General features: G+C 45.5%; 1 protein-coding gene across 1 annotated transcript in view; it reads left to right on the forward strand.

The window, feature by feature from the left end:
* The window catches only part of ARR3 (arrestin 3), a 121,164-nt gene that overhangs the window by 59,445 nt on the left and 44,698 nt on the right, over positions 1-17,021 (forward strand). Inside the window, exons 6-8 of the mRNA XM_084814287.1 lie at positions 4,766-4,965; positions 6,296-6,355; positions 15,702-15,769. Of these exons, the coding sequence (XP_084670413.1) occupies positions 4,766-4,965; positions 6,296-6,355; positions 15,702-15,769 (328 nt within the window). The remainder of the gene's footprint in view (positions 1-4,765; positions 4,966-6,295; positions 6,356-15,701; positions 15,770-17,021) is intronic.

Below are 17,021 nucleotides of genomic sequence, written 5' to 3' on the forward strand. Positions count from 1 at the left end.
ATGCCTGCCTGAACAACCACGTTTTTAATGCACGGCGGAAGCTCATTAAAGAGGGGGCATGACGGAGTTCCTTAGGGAGGAAGTTCCACAGAGTAGGGGCCGCCACTGAAAAGGCCCTCTCCCTCGTCCCCACCAGTCTAGCTGTCCTGGCTGATGGGACAGAGAGAAGGCCATCCGAGGCTGATCTTGTTAAGCGGCCTGTCTGGTGTTGCTGGAGGTGCTCCTTAAGATAGGCTGGGCCAGAACCATATAGGGTTTTAAAGGTCAAAACCAACACCTTGAATTTGGCCCGGAAAACAACTGGTAACCAGTGCAACTCCTTCAGCACTGGAGTGATGTGATCTCGCCGGCGGCTGCCTTTAATCAGGCAAGCCGCCGCGTTCTGTACCAGTAGCAGCTTCCGAACCGTCTTCAAGGGTAACCCCACGTAGAGCTCATTACAGTAGTCTAAACGAGAGGAGACCAGGGCATGTACTACCGATGGGAACAGATGGTCGGGAAGGAAGGGGCGCAGCCGCCGTATCAGATGGACTTGATACAGCGCTGTCCGGCTCACAGCTGACACCTGAGCCTCCATGGACAGCTGGGAGTCCAAAATGACCTGGTCTTTCAAGGGTGGTTGTTGTTGTTCAGTCATGTCCAACTCTTCATGACCCCATGGACCATAGCACGCCAGGCCTTCCTGTCCTGCGCTCTCTCCTGGAGCGTGCTCAAGTCCATATTCATTGCATCAGTGATGCTATCTATCCACCTCATCCTCTGCCGTCCCCTTCTCCTTTTGCCCTCAGTTTTTCCCAGCATCAGGGTCTTTTCCAGAGAGTTTTCTCTTTGCATTAGGTGGCCAAAATATTTGAGCTTCAGCTTCAGTCTCTGTCCTTCCAATGAGCACTCAGGGTTGATTTCCTTTAGGATGGACTGATTTGACCTCCTTGCAGTCCAGGGGACTCGTAAGAGTCTTCTCCAGCACCACAGTTTGAAAGCATCAGTTCTTCGGTGCTCAGCCTTCCTTATAGTCCAGCTCTCACAGCCATACATTACTACTGGGAAAACCATAGCTTTGATTAGACGGACCTTTGTCGGCAAGGTGATGTCTCTGCTTCTTACTATGCTGTCTAGGTGTACCATAGCTTTCCTCTCAAGGAGCAAGCGTCTTTTAATTTCATGGTAGCCATACCCCATTCAACACCAGGTCAACATCCCCCAGCCTCCTCTTGTCTCCCACCAAAAGTACCTCGGTCTTGTTAGGGTTCATCTTCAGCTTATTCCTCCCCATCCAGCCACTCACCGTCTCCAGACATTTGGACAGGGATTCTACGGCCAACCTTGGTGAAGATTTGAACGAGAGGTAGAGCTGCGTGTCATCCGCATATTGATGACACCGTACCCCAAATCTCCTGATGATAGCCCCCAGCGGCTTCACATAGATGTTAAATAGCATGGGGGAGAGGATGGAACCCTGTGGCACCCCACAAGCGAGTGGCCACGGGTCCGAAACCTCCTCTCCCAGTGCTACTCTCCGGTACCTGTTGGAGAGGAAGGACTGGAACCATTGCAATATGGTGTCTCCAATGCCCAACCCCTCCAGGCGGTCCAGGAGGATACCGTGGTCAACGGTATTGAAAGCCGCTGAGAGGTCGAGAACAAGGAAGGAGCAGTCACCCCTATCCAGAGCACTCCTCATATCATCCACCAAGGCGACCAAGGCCGTTCCTGTCCCATGCCCAATCCTGAAGCCCGACTGAAATGGGTCTAGCTAATTGGTTTCTTCTAAGTGTGCCCTCAACTGCATTGCCACCACCCGCTCAATGAACTTGCCCAAAAATGGCAGATTTGAGACTGGGCGAAAGTTGTTCAAAACTTGAGGATCCAAGGAGAGCTTCTTTAAGAGCGGTCTTATCACTGCCTCCTTGAGGGCCGATGGCATCACTCCCTCCTCAAGGGAGGCGTTCACCACCGCCCTGATCCCCTCACCCAGTCTCTCTCTGCAGCCCATAATGAGCCAAGATGGGCAAGGATCAAGTAAGCAGGTGGTCGGCTTTACAGATGAAAGCACCTTGTCCACTTCATCAGAAGGAATAAGCTGGAACCGATCCCACAAAACCAGTTTGCCACAGGCTGCCTCTTGCTCACTAACTGTATCCACAGCGTGCGGAGTAACACTCCTAATCAGATCAATTTTATCTGCAAAGTGCCTTGCCAAGGCCTCACAGGAGGCCTTAGAATGCTCCAGTGGTTCCGGAGCCACAGGACCGACCAGGCTCCGGACCACTTGGAACAGTTGAAGGCAACTCTGCCCAAACGAACAAGGAAAACGCTCCTCCCTCCTTCTTTGTTTCTACTCTGCTCTGGTGTGACTTAGAAACTGAAACATATAGCTTATTTTCATGTTGGAATATAATAACTACAATCTTAAAAGGTTATAAAGCCTTCAGATAGGCTTATTTTGGTAACTGTAGTAATCTTATCCCCATGTTCTGGAGCTTGCCAGGGAGCCCATGGATGTGCTGGATCAGACCCAGGGACTCTCTAGTCCAGCATTCTGTTCCCACAGTGGCCAACCAGATGCCTCTTGGGAAGTCCACACGCAGAACACCAGCTCAATAGCACCCTCCTGCCCTTGTTCCTCAGCAATTCAGAGACCTACCACCTCTGATTCTGGCCATCTGGACTAACAGCCTTATTCTCCATAAATCTGTCTCATTTCCTCCAAACCACTGAAGTTCATGGCCACTACATCTCGTGTCTGTGAATTCCATGCACTGCATGGATTACTTTCTATAATGATGATTAATGTTTTCATACCGCCCCCTAGCCTGTTGTCTGTTCAAGGGATTGATACTGGTGTAATTTCAAGAGACAGAAAATGATGAGTGTCTAACCAAGCAGGGAGGAGGGGCAGTGTGCTGCCTTGCTAGGTTCCTGCTGGCCAGGCTGGTAGGTGCAGTTTACTCCCCCCTTATTCTTGCTAGTTTTCCTTTTGTTTGTTTTTTTAAAATGTTCCCTGCAATTGGAAGCAATGGGAAGGAAAACATATATGCCAGCTTCAGGCTTATTTTCAGGGGTGTCTGGGAAGCATAGACCCCCGATCCACCCTTGAAATTCTTCCGGAATGCCTCCTTTTTGCCCTTCTCACTCGTGGTTCATGGAGCCCAGCTGGCAGAGCAGCCATGGTGGCAGAGCATTCTGTCACTGGTCAAGAGAAGATTCTCCAGTGGACCTCCATCTCCTCCCACAGAGGGAAGTTACACAGTATCCTATGGCCTCTGGGACACCCACCCAGAGACCATAAGATTTCACCCTTAATATTCACTATGTTAATTTGCATAACAAATTACTTCATGCCTTTAACCCAGGGAGGACAACCTGTCCTCCAGCTGTTTTGGCCTACAACTCCCATCATCCCTCACCATTGGCTATGCTGGCTTGGACTGATGGGAGTTGTAGGCCAAAACATCTGGAGGGCCACAAGTTGTCCATCCCTGTTTTAACCACTATGCTGCACCAACTCCATGCTGTACCAACGACAAAAAGTCTTCTGGCATCTTAAAGACTAACAAATTTATAGTCCAGTTCATCAGATGCACGGAGTATGATGGAGAGTTTGGGGCTTTTTATACAATACAGTATGGGGTGTGTGTGTGTGTGTGTGTGTGTGTGTGGAATTGTAAACAGGTCAGAAAGAAATTCAGTGCAGAAAGTACTAATGGTGACAATCACATTATCAACAGTAGTCATTTACAGTATAGCTGTTGCTGATAACAAACATCCTTGTGCTACATGAGCCAATTAACACATGTAGTATGATAAAAATCTGTTATTCTGATTCATGCCTCTGGCGATAGAATTAAATCTGTTGATAAATTCTAACGCAGATGTCTCTTGCTCTCATCTCCCCTTGAAGTTTCTTTGCTCCACAATGGCACAATGGCAGAGTGTCCTGGGAGGGTGAAGTATTCTCTCACTGGTTTCTGAATATTGCTATTCCTGATGTCAGATTTGTGTCCATTTATTATTTTCTGTAGAGACTGGCCTGTTTTCCCTATGTAGAATGCAGAGGGGCAACAGCAGGCCACAAAACAAGGATACAGACACAGGGCTGAGACCCTGCAACAAACCCAGATGCCATCTCTGTCTCTGTCTCTACTCTGTTAACACTATTACAGGACCTAACAATGTCACCCATCATATTAGGGGGTCATTCACTTGCTCATCTTCCAATGCTATCTTCTGTCACCAGTGCCCTTCCATACTCGGTGTAGGGTAAACAGGCCAGTCTTTATGGAAAATATTCAGAAGTGCCAGGATGTTTGTTACCAGCAACAACTGCACTGTAAATGCCACTGTTGATGATGTAATTGTCACCATCAGCACTTTCTGCACTGAACTTCCTTCTGACCTCACTGTACAATTCTTCCCAATACCACCATATGTACTGCATAAAATACCTAAAACTATCTCTAATACTCCATGCATCTGATGAAGTGTGCTATAAACCACAAAGCTTATGCCAGGATAAATTTATTAGTTTTTATGGTGCCACAAGACTCTTCGTCATTTTTTCTACAATAGGCTAACATGGCTACCCTCCAGAAAATGAAAGAATTAACTTGCCCTCTGGATTTAATTTTTTTAAAATTTGAACTAACTAAACATGTTCTTCTTTTTCTTCCTTTCTCAATTCTGTCTCTCCACATCCACCTGCTTCCCATAATTCCTCGTGTTTCTTCCTTCCTCCCTTCCTCATCTTCCCTTTCCTGTGCTCTAGTGTATGTGACACTCACGTGTGCATTCCGCTATGGCCGAGATGACCTTGATGTCATTGGGTTGACCTTCAGGAAGGACCTCTATGTCCTCACCACTCAGCTTTACCCTCCTGTGCCCAATCAGGCACCCAAGGCCCTCACTCCTTTGCAAGACAAGCTGATGAAAAAGTTGGGAGAGAATGCTTACCCCTTCACTTTTGAGGTACTCAGCACATCATGGGGCGTTTCCCCTCCCCCAGGGACTTCCATCTCTTTTTTGGCATGGAGGTGTTGTTTATTTATTTATTTAGAAACCTAAAAGATGGGGTTGCCTGCACAGACCACAGTGGTAACATCCAGAAGTAGAATGTATCAGGATAGAACATCATCCAGGAATGAAGAACGCAGCAGAGTGTTCACCAGCTTACTCAGGAGAGGAGCTTTCCCCAGCCTGATGCCCTCCAGATGTTTTGGTGTCAGCCCCAAACAGCCTGACCAATAGCCAGGGATGAGGCGAATTGTAGTGCAATGCATCTGGGGGCACTGTGTTCAAGAAGGCTGCGGTAGAACAATCAGTGAAAGGACATTAGAATGAACCCTCAGATGGAGCTGCGATTGTAGGACAGACAGGTTGCACAGACGTGAGGGGTTCCCTCTTTCTAGTGCCAAATTTTGATGCAAAAGGAATGAGGGCTTTCACTTCCAGCAGTATTTACTACTTACGCCCCTGCCATTTGCGCCCATGCTCTTTGCCATGATAGGCTACCTAAGTATTTACGTAGCCTATGACGGCAAAAGGCAGGGACACAAATGGCATAGTGGCCGCCATTTGCACGCCTGCGTTTTGCCGTGATAGGCTACATAAATACTTACGTAGCCTATCACGGCTTGGCAGGGACGCAAATGGTGGCCGGCATAGCGGCCACGATTTGCGGCCACAGCAGCCCAGCAGCGGCTGGAAGTCCGGCTGTGGCCGGCCCCAACCAGCGGCTCTGCGGAGTCGCTGCAGAGCGGAGCCGGCCGGGTCGGATTCTGGGGGGAGGGACGGAGTGCCTCCCCCCTACCGCAGAAGCCCCACAACAGAACAAGGTAAGGGATTCGTACATCCCTGTCAATATTGTGCTGATACAATCACTTGACTTTCTAGCTGAGTGGACACAGCAATTCATTACTGCTGTGTTTCAAGTTGTCTTCTGGGGAAACTTGGGGCTCCTCAGATTTTTTTAAATTAATGTTATTATTTAATGTGAAATATTTATTTGCTGCCCTTTATCAGTGTTCTAGGGTGATTTACAAAAAAATTGTTCTTAAATGAGTGTGTGGATCCTTGTCTGACAAGTCAGTGTCCCATAATGGTACAACATTAGAAATCTATTGTATTGCAAAGATGAAGACATTTTACGACAACTCCCCTTCTGACAGATTTTCTCCCACTGTTCCTAAGGTTAGAGGCTAGTGGATGAGAGGATACATGGCCTCTGATGTCTTCTTCTTTTCTTCTGTTTTGCTGAGAGAAGTGGAAGTAAATAAAGCTTTTTTTCCCTCTCCCATAGATGGCGACCAATTTACCATGTTCTGTCACACTTCAGCCAGGACCAGATGATGCTGGGAAGGTATGTATGCAAGAAACTGCCTTGGAGCCTTTCTACACCAAGAAAGAAAGATTTTTATTGTGCTCTTGTGACTGCTTGCTCTCGGTGTGTTTTGGGTCCTTTACACAATGTCGCTGTCCTCCAGGGCCCCTCCCGCGCTTTGCAGCCATCATTGCAGAGGTTTTTAGATCAAGGAAAGTCTGGTATATCCTGAATGGTGTTATGAAATGCTAGATGCATTTGTGCAATTCCAGTATACCACATTGCCATCTAGTGGCTGTATAATGAAATGTACAGACAGAGTAGCAGAGAAGGAAAAAATCACAGGAGAAAGTAAGGGTAAAAGAGCCGATCTTAATCCAGCAAAGAATCTGGAAGCAGAAGCCCTGGTAAAGGTGCAGGATAAAAGCCTCATGTAGAAATGCCCTTTATCTCTTTTTCCCAGCTCAGCTGTGACAGACCCAATGTCACTATGAGAGACCTGGCCTGAAAAAACAAACAAAGGGAATATACATCATGTTATTTAAAAAATCCTTGGGCTATGACTATGCTTCTAGAAGACTGCTCTTGCACCACCAGAAATAAATTGATGAATTAATTAATACTTCTGAAAATGAATGCTCTTTGGACAGATTACAAACTGTTAAAAGAATAAAATAGCAAACAACAAACAGCACAGGAATACATAAATACAAAGATACATCAAAACAGCCTAAAATCTAAAAACTAGCTCTCTTTTTTCCTCCCATTTTTATTTTTACAGTGCAACCTGCGTGTACTCTTCCTTAGTTGAGAGAGGCTTAGAGATCCATAGTGCTCTCTGCTTTGTTTCATTATTAGTGCAATTTTCTTGCAAGGTGGGCCTCTTAGCTGGTAAGATGAGTCAGAGGTCAATATCGCCACCTCTTAATCATCCCAGAGCGCAGGACACAAAATAACGGGCTCAAGTTACAGGAAGCCAGATTCCAGCTGAACGTCAGGAAAAACTTCCTGACTGTTAGAGCAATATTTATTTATTTATTTATTTAATACAACAATGGAACCAATTACTTAGGGAGGTGGTGGGCTCTCCCACTCTGGAGGCATTCAAGACAAAGCTGGACAGCCACTTGTCAGAGATGCTCTGACTTGGATTCCTGCATTGAGCAGGGGGTTGGACTTGATGGTCTTATAGGACCTTTCCAACCCTACTATTCTAGGGTAGGTTGATTCTTGATTCTTGTTGCACCAGTGTTGGTGTTCCTCAGTCGTTAAGTCGTGTCTGACTCTTCGTGAGCCCATGGACTATAGTACGCCAGGCCTTTCTGTTCTCCGCTCTCCCCCGGAGTGTGCTCAAGTCCATATTCATTGCATCGGTGATGCTATCTAGCCATCTCATCCTCTGCCGTCCCCTTCTCCTTTTGCCTTCAGTCTTTCCCAGAACCAGGGTCTTTTCCAGAGAGTTTTCTCTTCACATTAGGTGGCCAAAATATTTGAGCTTCACCTTCAGTATCTGTCCTTCCAATCAGGGTTGATTTCCTTTAGGATTGACTGATTGACCTCCTTGCAGACCAGGGGACTCGTAAGAGTCTTCTCCAGCACCACAGTTCGAAAGCATCAATTCTTCGGCACTCAGCCTTCCTTATAGTCCAGCTCTCACAGCCATACGTTATTACTGGGAAAACCAAAGCTTTGATTATACGAACCTTTGTCGGCAAGGTGATGTCTCTGCTTCTTACTATGCTGTCTAGGTGTACCATAGCTTTCCTCCCAAGGAGCAAGCGTCTTTTAATTTCATGCCTACAGTCACTGTCTGCAGTGATCTTGGAGCCCAAGAAAATACAATCTGTCACTGCTTCCATTTCTTCCCCTTCTATATGCCAGGAAATGATGGGGCCAGATGCCATGATCTTAGTTTTTTTAATGTTGAGTTTCAAACCAGCTTTTGCACTCTCCACTTTCACCCTCAACAAGAGGTTCTTTCGATCCTCTTTGCTTTCTGCCATGAGGGTGGTATCGTCTGCGTATCTGAGGTTGTTGATAATTCTCCCGGCAATCTTAATTCCGACCTGTGATTCATCCAACCCGGCGTTTCTCATGACGTACTCTGCATATAAGTTAAATAAGCAGGGCGACAATATACAGCCTTGTCGTACTCCTTTCCCAATTTTGAACCAATCGGTTATTCCATGTCTGGTTCTTACTGTTGCTTCTTGACCCTCGTACAGGTTTCTCAGGAGACAGGTAAGGTGGTCTGGTACTCCCATCTCTTTAAAAATTTGCCACAGTTTGTTATGATCCACACCATCCAAGGCTTTAGCGTAGTCAATGAAGCAGAAATAGATTTTTTCTGGAATTCTCTTGCTTTCTCCATGATCCAGCAAATGTTGGTGATTTGATCTCTAGTTCCTCTGCCTCTTCGAAACCCAGCTTGTACTTCCGGTAGTTCTCATTTCACATACTGCTGAAGCCTAGCTTGTAGGATTTTGAGCATAACCTTGCTGGCATGTGAAATGAGCGCAATTGTACGGTAGTTTGAACACTCTTTGGCATTGCCCTTGTTTGGAATTGGAATGTAAACTGACCTTTTCCAGTCTCGTGGCCACTGTTGAGTGTTCCAAATGTGTTGGCATATTGAGTTGGCAGCACTTTAACAGCATCATCTTTCAGGATTTTAAATAGCTCAGCTGGAATACTGTCATGTCCGCTAGCTTTGTTGTTAGTAATGCTTCCTAAGGCCCACTTGACTTCACTCTCGAGAATGTCCTGCTCAAGTTCAGTGACTGCACTATCATGGCTATCAGGGACATTAAGATCTTTCCTGTATAGTTCTTCTGTGTATTCTTGCCACCTCTTCTTAATCTCATCTGCTTCTGTTAGGTCCCTGCCTTCTTTGTCCTTTATCATGCCCGTCTTTGCACAAAACGTTCACTTGAGATCTCCGATTTTCTTGAAAAGATCTCTAGTCTTTCCCATTCTATTGTTTTCCTCGATTTCTTTGCATTGATCATTTAAGAAGGCCTTCTTGTCTCTCCTTGCTATTCTCTGGAACTCTGCATTCAGTTGGATGTATCTTCCCCTTTCTCCTTTGCTTTTCGCTTCCCTTCTTTCCTCAGCTACTTGTAAAGCCTCCTCAGACAGCCACTTTGCTTTCTTGCATTTCTTTTTCTTTGGGATGGATTTAGTTGCTGCCTCCTGAACAGTGTTACAGACCTCCGTCCATAGTTCCTCAGGCACTCTGTCTATCAGGTCTAATCCCTGAAATCTATTCCTCACCTCCACTGTATATTCATAAGGGCTATGATTTAGGTCATACCTGAATGGTTTAGTGGTTTTCCCTACGTTCTTCAATTTAAGCCAAATTTTTGCAACAAGAAGCTCATGATCTGAGCCACAGTCAGCTCCAGGTCTTGTTTTTACTGACTGTATAGAGCTTCTCCATCTTTGGCTGCAAAGGACATAATCAATTTGATTTCGATATTGACCATCTGGTGATGTCCATGTGTAGAGTTGCCTCTTGTGCTGTTGGAAAAGAGTGTTTGCTATGATCAGCGTGTTCTCATGGCAAAACTCTATTAGCCTTTGTCCTGCTTCATTTTGTACACCAAGGCCATGCCTGCCTGTTATCCTGGTGATTTCTTGACTTCCTACTTTAGCATTCCAATCCCCTATGATGAAGAGGACATCTTTTTTTGGTGTTAGTTCTAGGAGGTGTTGTAGGTCTTCATAGAACCGGTCAACCTCAGCTTCTTCGGCCTCAGTGGTTGGGGCATAGACTTGAATTGCTGTGATGTTGAATGCTTTGCCTTGGATTCGTACCCAGATCATTCTATCGTTTTTGAGATTGTACCCCAGTACTGCTTTTCCCACCCTTTTATTGACTATGAGTGCTACTCCATGTCTTCTACGGGATTCTTGCCCACAGTAGTAGATATGATGGTCACCTGAATTAAATTCGCCCATGCTTGTCCATTTTAGTTCGCTGATTCCCAAGATGTCAATGTTCAATCTTGCCATCTCCTGTTTGACCACCTCCAGCATACCTTGATTCATTGATCTTACATTCCAGGTTCCTAAACAATATTGTTCTTTACAGCATCGGACTTTCTTTTCACCGCCGGACACATCCACAGCTGAGTGTCCTTTCGGCTTTGGCCCAGCCACTTCACTCTTTCTGGCGCTACTTGGAAATTCCCTCTGCTCTTCCCCAGTAGTATATTGGACACCTTCCAACCTGAGGGGCTCATCTTCCAGCATCATATCTTTTAGCCTTGTGATACGTTCGATGGGGTTTGGCAAGAATACTGGAGTGGGTTGCCATTTCCTTCTCCAGTGGACCACATTTTGTCAGAACTCTCTGCCATGACCTGTCCGTCTTGAGTGGCCCTGCATGGCATAGCTTATGGCTTCACTGAGTTACGCAAGCCCCTTCGCCACAACAAGGCAGTGATCCATGAAGGGGTGTTGCACCAATACATTGCAACTAAATACCACTTTTCTGTAAATCTATTATTTTGCTGTCTTCCCTCTCTATTTATTTTTATTTATTTTATTATTTTATTTATTTCATTTCTATACCGCCCAATAGCCGAAGCTCTCTGGGCGGTTCACAAAAATTAAAACCAAACAACACACAATAAAACAATTTAAAATATACAGAACATTAAAACCACAATATAACAATACAACCACAATAAAACCTAGCAGCAGCCAGCAGTGCAGGAGTTTAAAATACAGATTTAAAACAGCAAAGATAAAAATTTAGAAAGCTAACCCTTACTACGTTAATTAACTTAACCATATGTATTATTTCCCATATTTTAATAACCCAATCATCAACTGCGGGGGCTTTCGGTTTTTTCCAGTTTGCTGATAACGGCATTCTGGCAGCTGTAACCAAAAACAATAGCTATTGGATCCAAAGGTAGTCTGTATCCTGATATAATCTCAATTTCACCTATTATCTCTAACCAATAGTCCTTAATCATTGAGCAAAACCAAAAAACATGGGCCATATCTGCCTTAGGCATTTTACATCTCAAGCACCTGTTATCATCACCCTTATGATAAATGCAGTTAAGCTTAAAACTAGCTCTCCTAAGTGATTGCGAGAAAATTAAGTTCTTTGCCTGACACCAAAAGATAATAATATAGGTGCCAGGTGAGCTTCCTTGGGGAGGCAATGTAGAGATCAACAATCTTATTGTTGTTGTTCAGTCGTTCAGTCGTGTCTGACTCTTCGTGACCCCATGGACCACAGCACGCCAGGCCTTCCTGTCCTGCGCTCTCTCCCGGAGCGTGCTCAAGTTCATATTCATTGCATCAGTGTTGCTATCTAGCCATCTCATCCTCTGCCATCCCCTTCTCTTTTTGCCTTCAGTCTTTCCCAGCATCAGGGTCTTTTCCAGAGAGTTTTCTCTTCGCAAACAATCTTATAGACTCATAGAATGGTAGAGGCCTATATGACCCTCGAGTCCAACCACCTGCTCAGTGCAGGAATCCAAGTCAAAGCATACCTGACAAGTGGCTGTCCAGCTTCATCTTGAATGCCTCCAGAGTGGGAGAGCCCACCACCTCCCTAGGTCATTGGTTCCATTGTCGTATTGCTCTGTCAGTCAGGAAGTTTTTCTTGATGTTCAGCCGGAATCTGGCTTCCTGTAACTTGAGCCCATTCTTCTGTGTTCTCGATCGAGAAGAGATGCTGTCCTTCCTCTGTGTGACAGCCTTTCAAGGACTTGAAGAGCACTATCCTATCTCCCCTCAGTCTCCCCTTCTCAAGGCTAAACATGCCCATTTATTTCAGTCTCTCTTCATAGGGCTTTGGTTCCAGTCCCCTGATCATCTTTGTTGCCCTCCTCTGAACCCTCTCCAGTTTGTCTGCATCCTTCTTAAAGTGTGGTGCTCAGAACTGGACACAGTACTCCAGATGAGGCCTAACCAGTGCTGAGTAGAGGGGAACTAGTGCTTCCCAGGATTTGGAAGCTATGCTTCTATTAATGCAACCCCAAAGAGCATTTGGCTTTTTTGCAACCACATCACATTGTTGGCTCATCTTCAGCTTGTGATCGACAACAATTCCAAGATCCTTCTCGCTTGCAGTGTTGTTGAGCCACATATCCCCCATCTTGTAACTGTGCATTGGGTTTCTTTTTCCTAGGTGCAGAACTTGGCATTGAATGTCATTCTGTTGTTTTCAGCCCAGCGCTCCAGTCTATCAAGATCACTTTGAATTTTGTTTCTGTCTTCCAAAGTATTAGCTCTCCTGCCCAATTTGGTGTCATCTGCAAATTTGATCAGGTAGTGCTCTTCAAGTACTTGAAAGGTTGTCCCAGAGAGGAAGGCCAGGATCTCTTCTTGATCATCCCAGAGTGCAGGACACGGAATAATGGGCTCAAGTGACAGGAAGCCAGATTCCGGCTGAACATCAGGAAAAACGTCCTGACTGTTAGAGCAATATGACAATGGAACCAGTTACCTAGGGAGGTGGTGGGCTCCCCCACACTGGAGGCGTTCAAGATGAGGCTGGACAGCCATCTGTCAGGGATGCTCTGATTTGGATTCCTGCATTGAGCAGGGGGTTGGACTTGATGGCCTTGTAGGCCCCTTCCAACCCTACAATTCTATGACTCCCTGCACCTCCTCCTCCAAGTCATTAATAAAAATGTTGGAAAGCATTGGGCCCAGGACTGAGCCCTGTGGTACCCCGCTCCTTCCCTCTCCCCAGTTTGAGAAGATCCCATTGATAAGCACTCTTTGATTCTGTAGCCAACTGTGGATCCTCCGGATCGTTGTTTCATCTAGCCGACATTGAGCTAGTTTGCTCATCAGGATATCATGGGGCACGTTGTCGAAAGCTTTGCTGAAGTTGAGTTATATGATGTCCACAGCATTCCCACAGTCCACAAGGGAGGTTACTTGATCAAAACATGAGATCAGATTCTTCTGGCAGGAGTTGTTCTTGACAAATCCATGTTGGCTTTGAGTAATCACTGCATTGTTTTCAAGGTGCTTACAGATGGATTGCTTGATAATCTGCTCCAAAATTTACCCAGGGATTAATGTCAGACTGACTGGTCTGTAGTTCCCAGGTTCCTCCTTTTTACCCTTTTTGAAGATAGGGACAACGTTAGCCCTCCTCCAGTCATCTGGCACTTCACCCGTCCTCCATGATTTCTCAAAGAGAATAGACAGTGGTTCTGAGAGTTCTTCTGCCAGTTCCTTTATTACTCTAGGATGCAGTTCCTCTGGCCCTGGAGATTTGAACTCATTCAAAGTAATTAGGTGTTCCTTGACCATACGCCTATCAATCTCAAGCTGCAATCCTGCCCCTTCAGCATGTACTTCGCCTTTGCCAGGGGGCTCATAGACCCTCTTTTGGGAGAAGACTGAGCCAAAGTAGGAATTGAGCAACTCTGCCTTTTCCTTGTCATCTTTTATCATTTTGCCATCCTTATTTAATAGCTGAACCACCATTTCTTTCCTCTGTGTTTTAATTTGTACGTATCTGAAAAAAGCCTTTCTGTTGCTGTTAGCATCCCGCGCTAACCTCAGTTCGTTCTCAGCTTTAGCCTTCCTGACGCCATCCCTGCAATTCTGTGCCACCTGCCTGTACTCTTGCTTTGTTACTTGGCCTTCTTTCCACTTCCTCTATGTGTCCTTTTTTGTTTTCAGGTCATCTCTAAGCTTTTTGTGAAGCCACATTGGCTTCATAGAATCATAGAATAGTAGGGTTGGAAGGGGCCTACAAGGCCATTGAGTCCAACCCCCTGCTCAATGCAGGAATCCAGGTCAGAGCATCCTTGACAGATGGCTGTCCAGCCTCGTCTCCACACGCCTCCAGTGTGGGAGAGCCCACCACCTCCCTAGGTCATGGGTTCCATTGCCGTACTGCTCTAACAGTCAGGAAGTTTCTCCTGATGTTCAGCCGGAATCTGGCTTCCTGTCACTTGAGCCCATTATTCCGTGTCCTGCACCCTGGGATGATAGAGACGAGATCCTGGCCTTCCTTTCTGTGACAACCTTTCAAGTACTTGAAGAGCGCTGTCATATCTCCCCTCAGTCTTCTCTTCTCCAGGCTAAACATGCCCATTTTTTTCAGTCTCTCCTCATAGGGCTTTGTTTCCAGTCCCCTGATCATCTTTGTTGCCCTCCTCTGAACCCTCTCCAGTTTGTCTGCATCCTTCTTAAAGTGTGGTGCCCAGAACTGGACACAGTACTCCAGATAAGGCCTAACCGGTGCTGAGTAGAGGGGAACTAGTACTTCCCGGGATTTGGAAGCTATGTTTCTATTAATGCAGCCCCAAAGAGCATTTGCCTTTTTTGCAGCCACATCACATTGTTGGCTCATATTCAGCTTGTGATCGACAACAATTCCCAGATCCTTCTCGCTTGTAGTGTTGTATCCCCCATCTTGTAACTGTGGTTTGGGTTTCTTTTTCTGTGGTGCAGAACATGGCGTTTATCCCTATTAAATGTCATTCTGTTGTTTTCTGCCCAGCGCTTGAGTCTATCAAGATCACTTTGAATTTTGTTTCCGTCTTCCAAGGTATCCCACCCAGTTTTGTGTCATCTGCAAATCTGATCAGCATTCCCTGCACCTCCTCCAAGTCATTAATACAAATGTTGAAGAGCACTGGGCCCAGGACTGAGTCCTGAAGTACCCCGCTCGTTGCCTCTCCCCAGTTTGAGAAGGTCCCATTGATAAGCACTCTTTGATTCTGTAGCCAACTGTGGATCCTCCGGATCGTTGTTTCATCTAGCCCACTTTGAGCTAGTTTGCTCATCAGGATATCATGGGGCACCTTGTTGAAAGCTTTGCTGAAGTCGAGGTATATTATTTCTACAGCATTCCCACTGTCCACAAGGGAGGTTACCTGATCAAAAAATGAGATCAGATTCGTCTGGCAGGACCATTGGGTATGCCTGGGTGCTGTAAGTACTGAGTACTCTACTGAGTAGTCTCCTTGTAAGCATACCTGTATCTGGCTTATCATTATCTCGGCACCTCCAAACCTTAGCAGCCCATGGCCAGGGCATACACTCTCTCTCTGGGAGCTCGTGTGCTTGTATAGCCCCTAGACCAGCTGGGGCAATTTCCTCTGCTCTGCTCAGCTAGGAGACAGGAAACATTTATTATGGCCAAATCTTTTTTGGACTAGAGGCTACTTTATGAAATGTATAAAAGGTTATCCTCAGTTGGCTGATTTATATAGAGTCTAGTCCAAAAAAGTCCATAATAAATTGTTAATCTTTAAATTGCCATGTGCCTCTTGTTTTTGCTGCAACGCAGCTACCTCGCCAGAAATTTTTGCTCAAAAGTTTCAGATGGAAGTTCAGAACAATTTCCCTCTAAACATTTGTAACCTTTGCTCTTGTGTGTTTTCCCCAGTCTTGTGGTGTGGACTTTGAGGTCAAAGGATTTTGTGCTGAAAATGTGCAGGAGAAAATTCACAAAAGGTAACCATTTAACAATTATGTATATATTTAAAAGTATTTTTACTCTATTCTTTAGCCAAAAATACTCCCTGAGCAGCTTATATATGTTTGCTTTTTTAAGCCAGTCACTACCCACAGGCTTTTAATTTAACAGACTCAATACAAAAAGAAAAAGGGATGGGGTGAGAGGAGGAAAAAAGTAAACTATTTTTTAAAATTTCTTTTTCTTTTAACACACACTTCCATACTGGTATTGTTAACCTGCAGTGAATAGAGGACAAAGCACAGGCTATCCCAGTACCATCAGTTGGGAGACAAATTCTTCTCTTCTCCAGGCTACACATGCCCAGTTCTTTCAGTCTCTCCTCATAGGGCTTTGTTTCCAGTCCCCTGATCACCTTTGTTGCCCTCCTCTGAACCCTCTCCAGCTTGTCTGCATCCTTCTTAAAATGTGGTGCCCAGAACTGGACACAGTACTCCAGATGAGGCCTAACCAGTGCTGAGTAGAGGGGAACTAGTACTTCCTGGGATTTGGAAGCTATGCTTCTATTAATGCAGCCCAAAAGAGCATTTGCCTTTTTTGCAGCCACATCCCATGGTTGGCTCATATTCAGCTTGTGATCGACAACAATTCCGAGATCCTTCTTGCTTGTAGTGTTTTTGAGCCAAGTATTCCCCATCTTGTAACTGTGCATTTATCCCTATTAAATGTAATTCTGTAGTTCTCTGCCCAGCACTGCTGTCTATCAAGATCACTTTGAATTTTGTATCTGTCTTCCAAAGTATTAGCTATCCCGCCCAATTCTGTGTCATCAGCAAATGTGATCAGCATTCCCTGCACCTCCTCCTCCAAGTCATTAATACGAAGAGCACTGGATCCAGGACTAAGCCCTCCGGTACCCCGCTCGTTACCTCTCCCCCGTTTGAGAAGATCCCATTGATAAGCACTCTTTCAGTCCAGTTCTGTAGCCAACTGTGGATCCACCAGATCGTTGTTTCATCTAGCCCACTTTGAGCTAGTTTGCTCATCAGGATATCATGGGGCACTTTGTTGAAAGCTTTGCTGAAGTCAAGGTATATTATGTCCACAGCATCCCCACAGTCAACAAGGGAGGTGACTTGATCAAAAAATGAGGTCAGATTCATCTGGCAGGATTTGTTCTTGACAAATCCATGTTGGCTTTGAGTAATCACTGCATTGTTTTCAAGGTGCTTACAGATGGATTGCTCTAGAATCTTCTCCAGAATTTTCCCAGGGATTGATGTCAGACTG

This window comes from Heloderma suspectum, chromosome 9, assembly GCF_057233095.1.
Source record: "Heloderma suspectum isolate Gila_16-S chromosome 9, 16-S_ref, whole genome shotgun sequence".
Lineage (NCBI taxonomy): Eukaryota > Metazoa > Chordata > Lepidosauria > Squamata > Helodermatidae > Heloderma > Heloderma suspectum.